We start from the raw sequence: 20149 nt of genomic DNA, 5'->3' as shown, positions 1-20149 counted from the left end.
ACATCAAAGAATCTCATATATAAGGTAAGCAGCCATTCTTTTTGCATTTTAACTGCAATATATGGAATTTAAAATGTCCATACACTAAATATCAGCAATCTTGTGTGACTTTGGAAAGGAATTATTAATATGAACTGTTTCATTGGATATATAATAATGCTAGACTTGTGAATACTGTTGAAATGTGTGCAAAACCTCTTAGTTCATAGATAAACTGGTTTTTAACTTTTTTTTTTCTTAATTGATTAGGTAAAATACAAACATTAGAAAGCTTTATACTGAGAATATGTACCCTTGTTGCTGATGTAAGAATCAATGTTTATATTCAGCAAGAGGTAAAAAAAAATTAATCAACATTTTTAATAGGCATTTAACAGAAGATTGTGAATTTCCTTAGTAATTTAGCTAGACAGATGTTGTGAAAAGGGGAAGAACAAAATATTTGTAGAAACATTTAATGATCCTTCCATCTCTCTAAGAATGTACAAAAGTTTACTTGCCTAGACTAGAAATTCCATTTTAGGCAATAAAGTACAAAGTATATGCTATTTGTCATACAAATACTATGGTGATAAGCATCATATACAAGCATATAAAATAATATTCTATATTGCAATTGCCAGGAATATCTCTTTTTAAAGTCTGTTAATGTAAAATGGTTAATAAATTGTATCTGTAGTATACAGTATTTAACATAGTATGCTTTCATGTCAATAAAATATCTTGGGTGAAATCGTGCCCCCGTTGAAATCAATTGGCGTTTTCCCATTGATTTCAGCAGGGCCAGGATTTCATTCCTTGGGTATGAAACTATTATAAAATCATTACCTTTTATAGAAAGACACTCTCCATTAAGGACTAAATTTTCAAAAGCCCAGCCTTTTTTATGGATACAAATTGCCCACATTTGTTGCATCCATAAAAATTGCAGATAATTTTTGCTCCAGCAATGAATTGCAGGCACCCTGATTAACATCAGCAAGTCAGGATGTTGGCCTTTTAAGTGCTTATATCAGTGTCCATGTTAATGTAATTAATTGAAGTCCAATTGTGTTACTTTGGATGTACACTAGTGTAACTAAGATCGGCACCTGTCACTCTTTTTTATTTTGCTTTGTGTCACAACCTTTGTTATTTAAACATGTTCTTTTTTACTGAATATGTTGTAAACCTATATCACTGTAGGCCCACAATGTAATGAGAGAATAATTTTAAAACTTTTAAAAAAAGTTTAATAGTGTGTTTCTTTGTAAACATATTATTTTTTCTCCTCCTTAGGCTGTAAGAAAACTTAATTCAATGCTTGATACCATGCCTCGAGAAGCCAGAAAAAAAATTATTTCCACGAAGGAAATGTTCCTTGTCATGTAATTAATCAATCTTTTAATATACTTTTTTATATGAATATATTGTTTACATAGTTGTGAAGAAAATTTTTTACACCTGACTATTTTATTGGATCCATTTATCTGTACAAATATAAGCTCTATTCAACCCATGATTGCCTTCGTCACTATATAGCACATGGAGACTGCACTTTAGTCCATGCAGGTAATTCTTCCTTGGATGCTCAGATCTGCCCTTCTCTCAGTCACAGCTGAGTCCACCTCACCTGATTGTCCTAAAATAATTGGTTCTTGGGACTCACTTCTGAGGAGTCTTTACAAATGCACTGGTTGGCGGTAGATTGTTCATCCAGGGAACTGTCTTGAAAGGTCTGCATAGCCAAAAGAGAAATCTCCAGGCTAACACGTCAGAAACAGAAACATGGACCTGTCATCCATGAAGAAAGATCCATGGAGTCTGTGAAAAAATATTGTAATTTCAGAGGAGTGGAATGTGGAAGATAGAAGGAGGCTACCAGCGCCTTTTTCACATGAGTAGACCCTCTCCCTGGGGAGGGATGATACTGCTATATAGGATCAGCTGACCCCCTCTCCCTCGCACACTTGCCCTAGGTGGATTTGAAGTGAGTGGCCCTTCATTTCTTCCCTCAGCTACAGGTTTGCTTCTGGTTTCTGTTTTTAAAAACATCTAAAGCATGTGGGACTTTTTCCAGTTTCCTCTGGTGGACATGGGGTTTGGGGATTTTCTGTGGCTCTAAAGTTTTTTTGCAAAGCCACAGCAGAGTGGCAGAGGAAGAAGTTTGGATTGCAAGTCTAAATCTTCTACACAATCCAAGTTCTTAAACAGAACAGGGAATAACACCAAATGTGGAGTGGGAAGCAGGAGGCATGGCGAGTTCATTTCTACGGTTCTTCACTACCACCCCCAAAGACTCAGAACAAAACAAATGCATCTAAAGGTCTTTCACATGCAATTAAGGATGCTCACTAAACATTTGGCCTGTAAATTCCTACATTTTAAAATTACTAATTTGTCTGGAGCCAAAAACACTGCTGTTTCATGGATGATATATTGGCCCCATTGACATCAATAGCAAAACAATCAATGAGTTCAGTGAGACCAGGATTTCACTTCATATTTTGAAGGTTATTCTCTCTGATGCCAAGATAAGCTTTTCTTATGTACTTCTATATTGCCATTTTATTTGAGTCAAACTGAATCATCTACATTGTTTATTTCACAGGAATGATATGGGAAAGAGAATTTTAGATGCTGGAGGTAAGCACAGAACCTCACTTAAGAGGTTCATTATTAAACTGTTTAATTACTTTGATGTTATATACCCATTAAAAAGCCTGGCAATAAAAAAAGACAAGAATATATTATTCAGTCATCTGAAAAATGTATTTTTCAGAATGGCAGCTGAAAATGGCACATATGCAGTATTAATATACATTTAGAAATTTTAAAGCATTTGGAGTATTTTAGGCATTTATATATATACCAGCTCTATCAGTCCCTTCTGGCTTTCTCCACCATAGAAGTTCCAAAATGAATTGAAATAGTGTGGACCTTTGAGGACCATTATCTGCCAGCACAGGTTAGAGCAGACGTCTGGCAGACAGTAAGCTGGTATACAGCCACCTATCATCCTTTCACCTTCCATGTGTGTTGAGTGCTGTTCTGGTGCACCTGGGGATCTAGCCTGTAATACTTATTTTTTAATAGTAGCTTCTTTAGCAGCTTTATAGCCGTTTTTGTAGGACATCACTGCATTATATGGTGGCATTTTATTTAATATCAATGTAAGAACATCTAAAATGTACTTTTAGTTTCTTTTTAAGTTGAAATAGCTTTTTTTTATATAAGACCTTATATTCAACAATATTAGTATCTGTTTCCTACATATAAACTTTTAAGTTTGGCATTCGATTTAATAGTACTGTTGCTGTAAAATGTATGTTATAGACTATGACTTGCAAGTAGCCATTACTGAAGCTTTATGCAGAATGACATCAGAAAAACAAAGAGGAGAACTGGCATGCCAGTGGTTTTCTATGGAGTTTGTGACCAATGCATTTAAAGGAATTAAGGACTCTGAGTTTGAAACAGTAAGTCATATAAAACACTAATTATTTTCAGAGAGAGAAAATGTTACATTACTTAAAGGTGCTCTGCTTCTTAATAGGACTGCAGAAAATTTCTTAACCAGGTGAACGGAATGCTTGGAGACAAAAGAAGGTAAATGAGTATTGCTAAAGGAAAGATGTTTTCGGGTTGGAATTGAATGGCTATTCAGAAAGAAAATGTCAGGAAAAAAATCCTATTTTAATGAATTCTGAGCTACAATAATATTAGCAGAAGAACATGATGCTGCTCTGTTGCAAAAACAGCCAAGGTGCCATGCACAACTATAACATTTTAGAATCAATAAATAGCAAATATAATGAGAAATGCTGAAGAGTTTGGTATATGTTCATTATTGTTATCTTTTATAAATAGATTCTGGGTTTATAAAATTCCCAAATGTGTGTTTATAAAAAGATAAATTCATAGATTCATAGACTCTAGGACTGGAAGGGACCTCGAGAGGCCATTGAGTCCAGTCCCCTGCCCTCACGGCAGGACCAAATACTGTCTAGACCATCCCTGATAGACATTTATCTAACCTACTCTTAAATATCTCCAGAGATGGAGATTCCACAACCTCCCTAGGCAATTTATTCCAGTGTTTAACCACCCTGACAATTAAGAGCTTTTTCCTAATGTCTAACCTAAATCTCCCCTGCTGCAGTTTAAGCCCATTGCTTCTTGTTATATCATTAGAGGCTAAGGTGAACAAGTTTTCTCCCTCCTCCTGATGACACCCTTTTAGATACCTGAAAACTGCTATCATAGGTCATATATGTCCCCTCTCAGGTTTCTCTTTTTCAAACTAAACAAACCCAATTCTTTCAGCCTTCCTTCGTAGGTCATGTTCTCAAGACCTTTAATATTCTCGTTGCTCTTCTCTGGACCCTCTCCAATTTCTCCACATCTTTCTTGAAATGTGGTGCCCAGAATTGGACACAGTACTCCAGTTGAGGCCTAACCAGCGCAGATTAGAGCAGAAGAATGACTTCTCGTGTCTTGCTCACAACACACCTGTTAATGCATCCCAGAATCACGTTTGCTCTTTTTGCAACAGCATCACACTGTTGACTCATATTTAGCTTGTGGTCCACTATAACTCCTGGATCTCTTTCTGCCATACTCCTTCCTAGACAGTCTCTTCCCATTCTGTGTGTATGAAACTGATTTGTTCCTTTCTAAGTGGAGCACTTTGCATTTGTCTTTATTAAACTTCATCCAGTTTACCTCAGACCATTTCTTCAATTTGTCCAGATCATTTTGAATTATGACCTGTCCTCCAAAGCAGTTGCAATCCCTCCCAGTTTGATATCATCTGCATACTTAATAAGCATACTTTCTATGTCAACATCTAAGTCGTTGATGAAGATATTGAACAGAACCAGTCCCAAAACAGACCTCTGCGGAACCCCACTTGTTATACCTTTCCAGCAGGATTGGGAACCATTAATAACTACTCTCTGAGTACGGTTATCCAGCCAGTTATGCACCCACCTTATAGTAGCCCCATCTAAATTGTATTTGTCTAGTTTATCGATAAGAATATCATGCGAGACCGTATCAAATGCCTTACTAAAGTCTAGGTATACCACATCCACCGCTTCTCCCTTATCCACAAGACTCGTTATCCTATGGAAGAAAGCTATCAGATTGGTTTAACATGATTTATTCTTTGCAAATCCATGCTGGCTATTCCCTATCACCTTACCACCTTCCAAGTGTTTGCAGATGATTTCCTTAATTACTTGCTCCATTATCTTCCCTGGCACAGAAGTTAAACTAACTGGTCTGTAGTTTCCTGGTTGTTTTTATTTCCCTTTTTATAGATGGGCACTATATTTGCCCTTTTCCAGTCTTCTGGAATCTCTCCCATCTCCCATGATTTTCCAAAGATAATAGCTAGAGGCTCAGATACCTCCTCTATTAGCTCCTTGAGTATTCTTCAAGTTAGAGTTGTTAGGGAATAATTATTTTGAGAAATACATACAAAGAGTATTACAGTTTTCAAAAATAACTAAGAAATAAGAAACAGAAGTGTTCAGTTCTCTATCTTTGGTGCAAGATGAATGGAAACAAGGTCATATATGCATTGTTTGCAATCACATTCTTCATGTCTCTACTGCAAGATTCTTAGTCCTGGAAGAAGGTGCCTCTCTTAGGTACTGTGGGTCAGATTATCACTGATTCCAATAGACCTATACCAATTTACATCAGCTGAGAATCTGGCTATGGGTATTTATCCCGTGATTCCTTTTTTTAAGGGTATTTTTAGACTGAGATAATGCACTAGTCCAGGATGATACCTATTGAAGAGGTCAGACCTAGCAGAGGTGAAGAAATATAAATATATGTTCAGGGTACTCCACATGTCATTTTAGTCTCATGAGTTGGCAGGATGGTTAAGTGATTGTGTGATATGCTCTCATGTGAAGGGTTTACTCAGTTCTTATTTTAAAATTATTGCAGCCAAATTCTGTTTTTGCTTAAATTGTGAGGATGCATTGTGGAAAACTGGAAAATAGTTATATTTTTATAAGTATCATATGCCCCTCATTGTATCTTTGTCATATTATCCTGCATGAATGTGTAGTTAGAGGAAAGGAGTTGTTTAGGAAACCAGGCAGGAAAGATAAAACAATGGCCTCAGTGAGGAGCTGCTCCTCATGCAATAGCCAAATTTATAGCCGTGAAGAAGGACTCTTCAGATCCGACTCTGGCAGCCGGGGCAAGATCCTGGAAGATCAAAAGACCTGACCACTTGAAAAGGTGCCACTGCAAGGCTCGGAGGAGTGGTCAGCATGCCATGAAGTTGACACAGGAAGTTTGTGTTGCAGGCTGGCAGAGACTGATTGTGAGCCAGGATCATAAAATCTTAAAAATGTAGAGCTAGAAGGGACCTCAAGAGGTCATCTAGTCCACCTCCCTCCCCAAACAGAAAGCAGGCTACAATTTGATCTCCAAGAGAACAGGAGACTCCAAAGCTAAGTCATGTCTACCTAGGGGCTCAAGGGGAACACCAAGCCTGGACAAGACAATGTGTGTATTGGTCTCTTTGTTACTTTAATCCACTTCTCTAAGCATTGTGTACCTTTTGGCAAAATAAATCATACTTTGTTCTGGAGAAGCTGCTTCTGTGTCACTACATAGTATTATTATCCAGAGACTGCCAGAGGAAAACCCTTCGAGATGCCAAGCCCATTGGGCCAGCTAAGTAACATGGTTGGCAACCAGAAGCAGGATGTAACCCAAAGATTGTGTCAGAAAGTGGTTGGGCCATGGGGCCCCATCCCAAAGAGAAGTGGAGGCACTAGCCTGTCACTTAAAAGAGATGCACTTGGGGGACAGGGAAAGAGGCTCTCAGCAGCAGCAGCCTATCCAGGGACTGTGACGTATAAATGTAATTTTTAATTTTTTTAGAGTGCAATTTTTGAATGGTCAACCTTCCTGGACTGTCCCACTGATTGTTTTCAACTCTTTTTCTCTGAAGTAGAAATTTTTGGTAGAGGGGAGGAGAACTAATCCATTGTTTTTATGTTGTTCTAGTCTAGGTATAAAATAATGTAAATAATTTTGCAAAAACATTTACTAGATATTTTTCTTTTAGAGTTTTTACATATCCTTGTTTGTCAGCAATCCTTGATCAATATGAGGTAAGTTACAACTTCATTGTGAATTGTATAGATTTTCCCTTAATACAACTGATGTATAGTTCTGTCTGTAAGTAGAGAACAAATGGGACTACACAGAGAGTAAAAAAAAGATTATTTTAAAGTGCCATACAGACATCTTGTATGTATTTAAGGTTTGTTTAAATTACCTACTTTTGTGTTATAATACATTATTTTGAGAACCTCCTGTTCCTCCTAAATTAATTTTTAAAATATATTTTAGCTACAGATACCTTTGGATGAAAATCTTGAAGAATTTTGGATTGATTTTAATGTTGGTAGCCGAAGTATATCCTTCTATGTTGCAGCAGATGATGAAGTAAGCTAACTTTCCTTGACCATATGGAAAAATATATATATTTTTCAAACAAAACAATCAGCCTGAAAAGAGATGTTCTCAGCACTATTGTGAAATTGGAGAGTGAATTGCAAGCTAGTACAGTTCATTTTAAAATAAGTGCTAAGTGGAAATGCATAGATGGTATCTCGCTTATTCTTAAAACAGAAATATTAACAGAAAATGAATGGCAAGTACCAATTTACGGCATTATTCATTATTGTGGCCCACATTTTGTAATATGTTTATACACACAATTTCCTGTGCAGTTCTATGACTAAGTTGTTTGAAAATCTGTTCTTGTGTGTCTTCATTCAAACAGGCAGTGGCATTACTAATCGTTCAGCCATAATACATCAGTTCAACTTCAGTTGGGATTCTTTCACTTTCTAAATCCCTTACATTTTTGTACACATCACATGTGTACAACTTCAGAATAGTAAAAATTAAAGGCTGTTAAAACTAAGAATTTCCCTTCTGAATCTAATTTGCAGCTGTTCATTGCTGAATGAGTCTGCATCAAATGTTCTAGTTTCATCTTTGGAAATGCCACTCACACTGTTGCCAGATATCATAAGTTCTTGTACTGATGAGTCTGAGCGTTCAGATGTGAGAAATATCTTTCCTTTTATAGAATTTTAGTTTCTGCATTTCAGCTCCTTCGTTCAGAATACATTCTTTCCATTCATTCCAGTTTGTTCTGAATTGATGGATTTGAAATCTCAATAAAAAAAAACTGTCACAAATGTCTTGATGTTCCAGGATGTTATAGTTAAAAAATAATTGTAATAATGCACATTTACATTTAATTAATTTATCCTTTAATATAAGTTTTTATTTTCAAAAACATCTTGTTTTTTGTTTGAGGATCATCAATGGGAAACAGTCAGCATACCTGAAGAAGAGGTAGAAATGTACAGTATTGAAGGTATTGACACACATGAATGTATTCTTTTACTCCTGAATTATTCTGTCTACCTAACTATAAATTAATTTTGTATTCTGAATTACTCTGGATCGAATCCTAAAGTCCTTACTCAGTTCTTAAATGAGCAAAATTCTCATTGCTTTCAGGAACTTCAAACCCTTGCATTCATATGGGTACTGATTTGTCATTCATTGCGCAGTTGCTCTGCAAAATGCATGCTTAATTTGCTTGTGCAAATTTATACCTCTTTATACCACAACTGCAAACATATTTTGGGTGACTGTCCACAAGTGGCTAATTATGATTTCTTTGCATAATTAATTATATTTGGACATGCACATTAAATATACAGTTTTGACTTATTTTAAAATGTTATAAAATTACTTATAAACATATATTAAAGAAAAGCCCACAGCATGAAAGAGTGATGCATTATACATTATAAAACTCTTTGAATCCTGATTTATAAAATTATTGCAAAATTTTGGAAAATATAATAGTATTGCAAGGATTTTATTGGGAGAATAAAATTAAATTGTTCTGCTATTATGGTTATTGTGAAAGAGAAAATAAATATTAATTGGGCTTGATTTCTTCAGGGCCTTGTAGTCACTTAAACCTTTACAAAACGGGTGCAAAATGTTATCAAATTGGAATTCTCTACTTATGTACAACACTGTCAGTATTTTACACCTATTTGTCATTTTACAGAGGTGTTACCAGCTACACTAACTTCAAGGCAGTGGATAATCTGGCCCTTTTTCCAGAACATTATAAAAAATGTAAAGAATTAAACCATTCTTTCTACAGTACTTATTAATTAATCTGAAAATGCAGTAAATATATTTTTAAAGAAATTTTTGAAGGTTTAAAATACTTTCATTTGTTAGAAAAATAACTTTTTCATACAGTTGAACGTTGAATTGTTTCATTTAAATACAATCCAGTTTAGATTTGATTAGAGAGCAGCAGGTAGGCAAATTGAGAACTCTACATTTCAACTGAGTTTTGTGTTCTTTCAAGTGCTAAACAAGAAGTGTTTGAAGCCTAATGAATGCTTCATCTTTATGCAGAAAAAGAGTCAAAGAAGTTACTAACAATAATTCTAAAAAATCCAGTAACTGTGGGTAATCAAGAAGGGGAGCAAATGTTCCTATATTTTGATCCTGTCTTGGAAATCATGGAAGTGGCCCAAAAGGTTTATGGTGCAAATAAATGTAAGGTAAGACTGAAATTTTCTTCCGCTTTCAGCATTTTCTGTCCAGCTGGAACAAAAAATTCCACTGTGGAACAGTTATTTTAAAATGGTTTCTTTATTGATACTTGTTCTGTATTGAGATGCTTGCGAACATTTTCACAATAGATGCTCCAGCATTTCCATTGTAAGCTTTTCTGTTAAGGGTTAACATCTTTTAAAATATACTACAATTGAATTTAATGAGCTATAATGGGAGTTTAATTGGAGATGCTAGAGGTTGAGACGAAGATTTATAGTATTGTGTGTCTGAAAAAATGTATGCAATTATTGGATGCATGCAAAGGCAGCGAATGCATTCACATGGACACTTAACTGTGTGTTTACCACTGTTACGAGCACAACCCTAGTAATTGTGCATGCAAGCTAGCAACTAGGTAGTGTCTTTTTGTGTGTCCTTTTTGAACAGGGACCTTTTTCCATTCTATTAATCGGGGCCTGAATTAATGTTAAACCAAATAATTAGTTTAATTCAGAATGTAACAAGCCTTCTTCTGACTCTGTCTACAAATCACACAGAGACCCCTGTGCTGGTTCAACACCCTGTGCAGTTTATTTATAATTGTATCCCACCATAACTAGTGCCTTTACAAGCAGGGAGAGAGCAGTCTCTCTCTTCCTCTCACTACCTGCTTTCTCCCCTTTTCACTTCCTTCCTGTGTCTATTTGCGAGCTCTGGCTAATGGCTTAATTAGTCTTTCTGCCATGCCCCATCCACAAATTAGGCACAGGTCTGCCTTGTCAGCTCCAATCTGCTTTGCCTGATTGGAGCTGCTGTGAACAGAGTGCTGACTCTGGGTTTCATACCTAGCACTCTGTCACACAGGAGCAGTACAAACCTCTTTATACAGTATGCCTCAGCTCATTCTGATCTGGAGGTGCAAATCAGTTCACTCTCCATGCTATTCAGTCTCTGCCATCCTTACTAAGACTAACATCAATGATCCCAGTCATGATGATTTTCTTTTTATTATGTGGACACCTGTCTACTAGGAATTACACTACGATCTTCAATTTATTTCACGTAGGCTATAGAACAACAAAGAGATGCTAGCTACTTTTAGTCACTACTGCCCTAGATCTGATATCCCATGTTATGATATTTTCTCTTAGCCAGCCAGTCCTTTCCCTGCTTCCAGGCATTTGCAACTTGGCCTAAGAGTTTGCTGTAGACTAAAACCAAATACACAAGCTCTCCATCTGGAAGCAAATTTTTAAAGTAGTTCTCTTCTAAAAGTCTCCCCAGCTGCCAAAACTTCAGGCTAAAAAAACTAATGAGGAATTGAGCTTCTTATTAATGAACAAAAGTGCTCATTAGGATTAAAAAAACATAATGGGCCACTTTTTGCTAGTCAGAGCTGGAGCTTTATTTTTCAGTGTTGATTTTTTAATTCATGCACACAGGCAAGAGTGGAAGGGCATATTTCCAGAAATACCTGATTTATGAGGCAGTAGCAAAGCTGTAAATATTTACAGCATCCCCAATCACAGGCGCCGACTTTTCAAACTGCCAGGGGGTGCTCGACCCTTGGGTATGCCCCAGGCTCTGCCCCCACTCCACCCCTTCCTCCAAGGCCCCGCCCCACTTCTCCCAACCCTTGCTTCCCCCCACCATGCCTCTTCCCGCCCAGTTCCACCCCCTTCCCTGAGCATGCCCCATCTCCACTCCTCTCCCCTCCCTCTCAGCCTCCCTGCACACCGTGAAACAGCTGATTGCAACAGGCAGGAAGCACTGGAAGGAAGGGGAGGTGCTGATCCACGGGGCCTGCCGGCAGGTGAGAGGCACTGAGGGGAGTTGATGGGGGGGCTGCCACCCACCATTTTTTCCCTATTGGCGCCTATGATTCCAATTACATGTTAACCTTGCCTAATCAACTTCATAGGCTATACAGATTATTTAAATACAAACAACAATTTGGAATCCCTGTGGTGAATTTTTTTGTTCCGTTTTTGTTTTATTTTTTCTTTGATAAGAAAAGGCATTTCTAAAGATTCCAGAGATTCCTTCTGAACTTCATTCTCATTCTTTTCATTGTCATGTATTTCAGTATACCACATTTCTTACAAGTGAATGTGGACCAACATCCTTGCCATACAAATAATGGACCATATTTTCCCATCCTTCTCTGCAGATGGAGGGAGTGAAAGCAGTCAAATCCTGGTGGGGGGAGCCTCAGTAGAAAACAGTGCTGCTTTGGTGGCTTTCTCTCAACTTTGCAAAAGTCCCTCTGTAGGATTTGGGATCCTTGAGTTGAGGCAGAGAAAGAATGGTACAACGGATGTTGTCTACATCACCTCTCCCATAACGTAGCGGGCTTTCTGTGAACATAATAGTGATTCTTTAGCAGGACATTAATGAACCTCACCCGCCTCCATGATGCGGAACATCCCATAAGGGGAATTCTAGTACCAGTGGCTTCCAGAGGAATCACTGACAGCACAACCACACCAGGAGAATTTGCTGCGAAGGAGCCAGCAGTTTCTGTGACCCAAAGCCATTGTGGGACTCCACATAGATGGTCATGTGCCGCTGGATATCCTAAAATTTGATGGTTTGAAGAATTTAACTCCCTATTACTTGTGTGGATTAGCAAACTGCTTTTCCCTGAGCGCCATTTGATGGAAGAATTCATAATAAATTCATCTGGTGCAAAGTTGAAGTCTTTTCCCCTGTGTGGGAGTAACCTCTGTTGAGGATTATATAACCCTGTGAACTTAATGTTTTATTTGGGATTCATATAAAAAGATGAGAAAATTTAGATGGTAGAGCAAGTGTATATGTTACATTAATTATTTGTGTTTTGTAGGGATTTACCAAGAAGCAAGCCACATCAGTTGCCAAAACATCAGTTCATATAATTTTTGATGAAAGTGGATCACAGGTACGTTACACAGTTCTGGTTGGGAAATTATTTTAAGCATGAGGATTTTCAGACCCAAACCATGTGTCTTTTCTGGGGCCTTACACAGTTGAGAGAAGCTGCCACAAATGGTGAATTTTGTTAAATGGATTTCTCTGTTGGTTATAGCGATCATGATCCAATCTAAAGACATTTAACATGTATTTCTCGTATGTTGATGTTCTCCAATAGCCAGCAGTTCTCTTGTTTATTAGCCAGTTTGGTTGTTATAAATCACCGTAAGAACAGAGGGGCTTTTAAGGCAGATAGTAAATGGTTGGAAAATAGATAAACAACTAACATAACAAACTTTTTTTATTTTGTTTTCTTAAATAGAAATCTTGTATTTATTTTATCAAAATGCTGCAGCAACATACAAATCATAAAGCTGTTTAGACAAAATCTATGCAAAGAAAACACACTGAGTGGCTATGATAACAATGAGTATGATTCAGTAAACTGTCCATATTCAGGATAGCACTTAGATGTTTTCCTGAATAGGAATGGACTTAAGCACATGTTTAAGTGTTTTCCAGAATTGAAGCCGCTAGTCTTCCACACTCCTTAAATTTCCCACCAGTGGCAGCAATGGTGGGAGTTATGCTATAGACGAGGCTCCAAGAAGCTGCTGGCATTTTAACAACTAGGTTGTCTAACACTTTTTTTATAACTGGCCTATACAAATATGGTGAGTACCACTGACATACACTAATACATTGTTTGCAATGTTAGCAACACTGGAAAATTTTAGGAGGAAAATGTAGTATAGACAAGACCAAAATATACAGATGTAGTAAGAATATGGGGAACTGCAGAGGAAATCATTAAAACATTCTGAGTCAAGAACTTTGAAAGCAAACCAACTGGAGTAGAGTTTTTAGTGTCTCAATTCATTCTGTATTTTTCCCTTCACTTTTTTGTGCCACATTCCACATAAACCGCTACTCACCTTGCATGTAGGAAGACAATCGTGAGAGAAGCTGCACTGGTGGACCAGAGTCACATACAAAAGATTGTAAACAGTGATTAATCCTGCAGTATTAATTAGGGCTTGTTCTTGTAAACTGTCCCACTTGTCTAGTCATACTGCATGTGAAAAGTTTAACTGATGTTAACAGGGCTACTATTTAAGTAAGGTTTTGTGGAATTGTGGGTTTTTTAAAATTTATTTTAAAATAATATATTAAATATTACATGTGATGTCATTTTCCCCAAAATACTGAGTAGATTCTTGTACCAGAAAGTCAATTGTCACCTTGCTTGAAAGAAAAATCAAGAATGGAAGGGAAATCCAGTAAGTCTGTAAAACAACAACTTCCTGTACAACAAAGGAATCAGAATGAAAAAACTAACCAAGACAACTGCAAAAATATTCAATCTAAGGTAAGTATGTTTATCAAAACAGAAATAGTTTAGCATAAATAAAAATTAAATTAAATTCTTGGTTATAAAGCCATGACTAATATATTGTAGTTACGCTGCAGTTCATAGACTTCAAGGTTAGAAGGAACCATAATGATCATCTAGTCTGACCTCCTGCACTTTACAGGTCACAGAACCTCACCCACCCACTCCTGTAATAGACTCATAACTTCTGGGTGAGTTACTGAAAACCTCAAATCATGATTTAAAGGATTCAAGTTAAAGAGAATCCACCATTTAGTCTACTTTAAACCAGCAAGTGACCCATGCCTCTTGCTACAGAGGAAGGCAAAATAAAACCCCAGGGTCTCTGTCAATCTGACCTGGAGGAAAATTCCTTCTCGACCCTAAATATGGTGATCGGTTAGACCCTGAGCATATTGGCAAGGCCCACCAGCTGGACACCTGGGAAGGAATTCACTGTAGTAACTCAGAGCCCTCCCCATCTAGTGTGCAATCTCGAGACATTAGGGATATTTGCTACTACCCCGCTGCAGAATGGCTATGTGCCACTGCAGGCAACCTCATCATTCCATCCTCTCCATAAATTTATCAAGCTGAGTCTTGAAACCTGGTAGGTTTTTTGCCCTCACTGCTCCCCTTTTGAAGGCTGTTCCAGAACTTCACTCTGATAGTTAGAAACCTTCATCTAATTTCAAGCCTAAACTTGATGATGCCAGTTTATGTTCATTTGTTCTCATGCCAACATTGGTACTTAACTTAATACTAATTATCACTAAGCTATATAATTGAAGGTTAACCATCTTTCTGAATTTTTAGCTTTTTGGTTTAAAAATTAATACAATAGAAAATGTTATTTTTAAATAGGCCCCTTGCAACTCTGAGAAGAATCTTTAGAATTTTTTCTTAATTTTTTTTATATATTTGCATATCCCATGGTAGATGGAAGTTTAAGTATATTTTAGCCCCTTGCTGGCCTGTTAATAACCTTCAGTATTAACATTTCTCATTAGAGTCAGGTTTCTCTCTCTCACACATACACTTGTGCATGCATACACCCACACACAGAGTGCAGCTCTAGGTGAGCATGTGAGAAGCCTGTAAAGAGGATCTGCATCCCTTGTGTATGCAAAGCACAACTCTGTATGGATCTTCCTGTGCATAGGTGATACTGTAAGCTAGGCCATTTGAGGAACAGAATCAGTGAATTTGTGAGTGCATAGGTCCACTAGTCATTATTCCACACAGTGGTTCTGCAGCCTTAAAGTTACAAATATAGCAACTGAGTGGCTCTACTGCTTCATCATAGCCTACTTGATGGATTCTGACACCAGTGGAACTCCTTGTAGTCAACCAGTTACTTGTGCTGTGTATTGAGAAGAGGATTTGTCCCTTGCTGAATTACTTCAGAAAATCCCAACGCAGTATGGCTACATTTGGAATTTCAAAGCGCTGCCGCGGCAGCGCTTTGAAGTGTGAGTGTAGTTGGAGCGGCAGTGCTGGGAGAGAGCTCTCCCAGCGCTGCATGTAAACCACATCCCTTACGGGTGTAGCGTGCAGCGCTGGGAGCCGCGCTCCCAGCGCTGCTGCCCTGTTTACACTGACGCTTTACAGCACTATATCTTGCAGCGCTCAGCGGGGTGTTTTTTCACACCCCAGTTGCAGCGCTGTAAAGTGTGAGTGTAGCCAAGCCCAAACTGATTATTTTATGTCACATTATTCTCTTAGTGTTTGAGAAGTAAAACTTTAAACATTGCCATCAGCATAGGGTGCAAAAACTGAGATACTAATAGTTAAAATATTGAATGACTTCAAGAAATATAAAAAAACCCACAGTGTCCTAAGCTGTGGTATTAAAATGAATTGTTTGTTTGTTTTTTATGCATTTCAAGATTACTACGCCTACTAAAAGGAAAGTGTCTGAAGCATCAGTGATTGTCCCAGGTACTGGTAGACTGCCTCTGAGGAGCCCATTGGTATTTGTCAATACGTGTAAGTTGGTATTTATTTTTAATGATAAAAATACGTTTAAAATCGTTTTTGTACTTTACTTGTAATTTAAATTTAATTTCTTTACCCGAGGCATTATGTGCTGATCGTTAACACTGCCAAGAGAAAAACTTGCATTATGTTACCACAATCAGGCATGAACTATGATATGTTTGTGGAGCTGGAAACAAGGATAAAATGTTAATCATTGGATTTCCCCAGCAAATGCATAATCCTTAAGTTTCTATGCCATACTACTCAAAGACCTGAAGAGATTCTGAAGTGCAAATTATAAGGAACTCTACCACCTTCGTTGGCATATTAAGTATCATTGTCAGGAAACTCAAATATAAATAAGTGGCATTTCATAAAGATATTGGGCAGCATTTTCAGTAATGTGTACAATGTCTACAGCAATCACAGTGAATCACATTTGTACACCCATCAACCAAACTTTACTCTTGTCTTCTTGGCAAGGCACCTCATCAGCTTTGTCAGAGTCATTCAGCAGCACCTTTTCCCTAACACTTTTTGTGTGTCTCTTCAAGAACAATCTGACTATCTTGCTCACAGATGAGGTGTGGGAGCACTGCAGGTCTGGGTAGAAGAAACCAGGTCTAGAACTGCTTACGTTCTCTTCAGAAGAGAATCACTGATTGAGGAGGAAGTGGGGGAGGACCTTTCCCTAGTCATTCCTGGCTCACCTCCAGGATCTACCATCTTCCTACCGGCAAACCCACTAGCAGTCTCCCATCACTTGGTCCTTTCCCTTTACACAGAAGCTGTGTAGGAGAAAGGCCAGTAAGAGTTCAAATGTGACAGGAGAGGAACTGGTGGTTGAGGAACATTCATTGACTTAGCTTTCTCACAGAATCCTCTTAAATGCACGGTATCCTCATACTATGTATAATATACAAAGCTAAGTTAAAAGAATAATGAAGTTGCAAAACCAAGCTTTCAAAAATTAGGAAATGCCAGAATGGCAACCTTTGGTTGACTCATCTGTGCATATGCATTATAATAAAGACTTTAATTACATGATCAGGTGCTCTTTTTCACAGGACTCATGCCTCTTTCAGTACATAGAATCACTATCTTCTTATCCAGTAGTGTAGCTTCCTTAATTTCACTGGCAGTATTTTTGATTTTCACTTGTGTGATGTCAGAATTAGGCTAAAATTGTTTAAAACTTTATTAAATGAATGTAGTGATGAGAAACAGCCTTTAAATGTTGCGATGCCACTGGGATCACAATAATTTTAATGGACAAAAGTAAAATTAACAAGTCTCTGGTTTGTTTTCAGCAACTCCCCGAAAGGCCCGCTTTAAACTGCCTTTGCAAATGATGAGCTCTTCTGAAAAAAATAACATTACCAGAATAACTGAGAGCGGAATAAAGAATTTAGATCTAGAGCATACAGGGCCACGTAAATCTTCTATAGCTGACTCTTTTAAAAGGCGTAATGTTGCTGCAGAAAAAGTAAGTTTTTAGAAAAGAATAATCCATTTTCATCTTTTCTTTTCTTCATAATACTTATTAGTTTCATCAGGTTTTGTGCTGATACAAAAGTGGTCTTGTAGATCTCCATTTTTTTTCTCTAAATCCTTTTTTCCTCTAAATCCTGTCTTGTTTCAGATTCACGCTTTCAGCTGGCTAAAACTGAGCAGTACTCCTACTGGCAAACAAGGATACCTATAAAATTATGCTTGCAGTTTTATCTGTATTGGTCCCAGGATATTAGAGAAACAAGATGCGTGAGGTAATACCTCACCCACCTTGCATCTGTAAAATTATTCTAAGATCTGCATTTTATACCTTAAGGCTGACCATACCTACTCTCACCCTCTGGCAAACTTGCTTTTTCCTTTCCCATTCTCGTACATGATCTGTCAATCTTTTATCCATTGTAGTCTCCAGTTCACTGAGCGTAATAGTCCCATATGCTATAGTGTTCAAAGGTTAATGAGCTTTTTTGGACTAATAGGATAGTTTTACATTACTGACATTTAATACAGAAAACATTTACATGCATTAATTTTTAAATTGCAAAACAGACTTTCTTTGAAGTGAACACATTTTTACTGCAAAGTTTCAAGGACAATGTGAATCTAAAGAAATGGAGACGATAAAGGTGTGGCCTATTTATATCCAGCCTCTACCTCTGTAATGCTATCAAAACACAACCAAAAATTTTTAGTGCCAAATTTTTAGACAGTTTAATTGTCCGATTGTGTTTCTACTTTGTGAACACAATTACTGCAGATGTTTGGGCAAATCAGATAGTTGCATGATCAAATGGATTAGGCTTGTTTCCATACACCCGGGGTAGGCAACCTATTGCACGCATGCCGAAGGCGGCACGCAAGCTGATTTTCAGTGGCACTCACACTGCCCGGGTCTTGGCCACTGGTCCGGGGGGCTTTGCATTTTAATTTAATTTTAAATGAAGCTTCTTAAACATATTTAAAACCTTATTTACTTTACATACAACAATGGTTTAGTTCTATATTATAGACTTCTAGAAAGAGACCTTCTAAAAACATTAAAACGTATTACTGGCACGCGAAACCTTAAATTAGAGTGAATAAATGAAGACTCGGCATAGCACTTCTGAAAGGTTGCCGACCCGCTATATACAATCTCTGAGTTTGCATGAGCATATTTTGTGCATTAATTTAATTGTGCACCTAATTCTCTGGAAAACCATCCCTTGAACTGTTCAACTTTATTAAAACTCCACTGTCATGAAATATTTTAAGGAACAAACAATAGCATCATCTACATCTGTGAAATGCCATTGTCTTCATATGGTATCATTGACATTTCTGCAAACTGATGGCCTGGCCCAAAGCCCATTGAAGTTAATGGAAGCACTCTTGTTTATTTCATTGTGCTTTGGATCAGACCCTGAAACTAAAGGTTAATGGGGTTGCACAGATTCAGTGAGTATTTAACCTGAAGACACTGGTTTTGCACTGGTGTAGGTGAGAGTATAATTTTCCCTAAAGAATCTCTCTTACTGGTGTGAGATGAAAATATCTCAGTTTGACTGTCAGAACCATGTTGAGTTTGTGGGGCTTGAAGGTGGAAAAACATCTTTTTATTTCTATTTGAGCAAATGTCATATAGAAATTCCTGAGACACAATGAATATGTAAAAATGATATTTTGGGATTCCAAAGCAATTTTTCAGGGTAGAACCATGCTGTCTGAAAAACATTTTGTAAGAGCCAGAAAAATAGTTTTCCAAAATTTATTCTTTAATAGTAAAATTACTTACTTAACATGACTGCTTTTTAGGGTAGAGATGGCTCTGTACTGGACAATGTATTTTGTGAGACTCAGCAGAATATCAGCAAAACAGCAAAACAATCAGAAATGAGGCAAAACTCCCTGAAAAGATTTTGGGAGTCATTATTTTCTAACATTTAAAAAAAACTTCTATTCTAAATAAAACGTATTTTTTTATATCTCCATGCCAATATATTTTTTGTAATTTTTCAGCAGCATATGTCAGCTGAAAAAGTTTTGGAAATGATACAAAATGAGGCAGACAGTGAGACCAGCCAAAAACAAACACTACGTAAGTATTTCTGCAAATTTTGACAATGATATTTTTAAATCATTCTGTTTTCATATTTTTACAAAAGAAACTGAGAAAATTAATGTTTAATATCAAATTTAATATATGTTTCATTTAGATGATCTATTAGATATTGTTCCCGATTCTCAGCCAGTAGGCAGAAATGACAAACCTTTGTAAGTATTAAAAAAAATGCTAAATAACTGTTTGTTTTATCTAAAAAAACACCACCACCTTTTAAAAGCTATATGTGCAAGTATTGCCAAAGACAGAGTGTTTCTGAGATTTTGATAATGATCTCCAGAGATCTCTTCCAGCCCTACGTTTTTATATTAACATTAATTAATCAGCAGTGTTTTTATCTGTAAACCTGTTACATTTAGCAATACTGACCAAATTTCTTCAATTTAGTATAAATAAAAAAGGATTATTTTTGTAGATTGCCTGGTCTTTTGGAAAGTTCTGCTGATGAAAATAAAATCTGGAAAAAACATGCATGCTCTGTACCTGAAAAGCTTATAACAAAGTGTGATAAGCAGAAGAGAAGTACATCATCAGGACATACATTCCAACAAGGTTAAGCTTATGCCCTGTTAGTAATAAGTTTTTATGAATGGCAAATTAAGATT

At 37.0% G+C, this 20149-nt stretch overlaps 1 protein-coding gene and 1 long non-coding RNA gene across 2 annotated transcripts in view; one reads left to right on the top strand and one right to left on the bottom strand.

The window, feature by feature from the left end:
* The window catches only part of SYCP2 (synaptonemal complex protein 2), a 63757-nt gene that overhangs the window by 12998 nt on the left and 30610 nt on the right, over window positions 1-20149 (top strand). Inside the window, 18 exon segments of the mRNA XM_050917767.1 lie at window positions 250-335; window positions 1279-1367; window positions 2591-2625; window positions 3316-3458; window positions 3536-3588; window positions 7082-7127; window positions 7369-7464; window positions 8350-8410; window positions 9484-9632; window positions 12473-12547; window positions 13793-13948; window positions 15841-15940; window positions 17242-17304; window positions 19236-19303; window positions 19306-19347; window positions 19442-19520; window positions 19639-19696; window positions 19960-20096. Coding sequence (XP_050773724.1) covers window positions 250-335; window positions 1279-1367; window positions 2591-2625; window positions 3316-3458; window positions 3536-3588; window positions 7082-7127; window positions 7369-7464; window positions 8350-8410; window positions 9484-9632; window positions 12473-12547; window positions 13793-13948; window positions 15841-15940; window positions 17242-17304; window positions 19236-19303; window positions 19306-19347; window positions 19442-19520; window positions 19639-19696; window positions 19960-20096 — 1536 coding nt within the window.
* Window positions 1-20149, bottom strand: part of LOC127031098 (uncharacterized) — a 30621-nt gene that overhangs the window by 9102 nt on the left and 1370 nt on the right. The window lies entirely within an intron of this gene.

Source organism: Gopherus flavomarginatus, chromosome 11, assembly GCF_025201925.1.
Source record: "Gopherus flavomarginatus isolate rGopFla2 chromosome 11, rGopFla2.mat.asm, whole genome shotgun sequence".
Taxonomy (NCBI): domain Eukaryota; kingdom Metazoa; phylum Chordata; order Testudines; family Testudinidae; genus Gopherus; species Gopherus flavomarginatus.
This window is presented reverse-complemented; position numbering and strand designations above follow the sequence as displayed.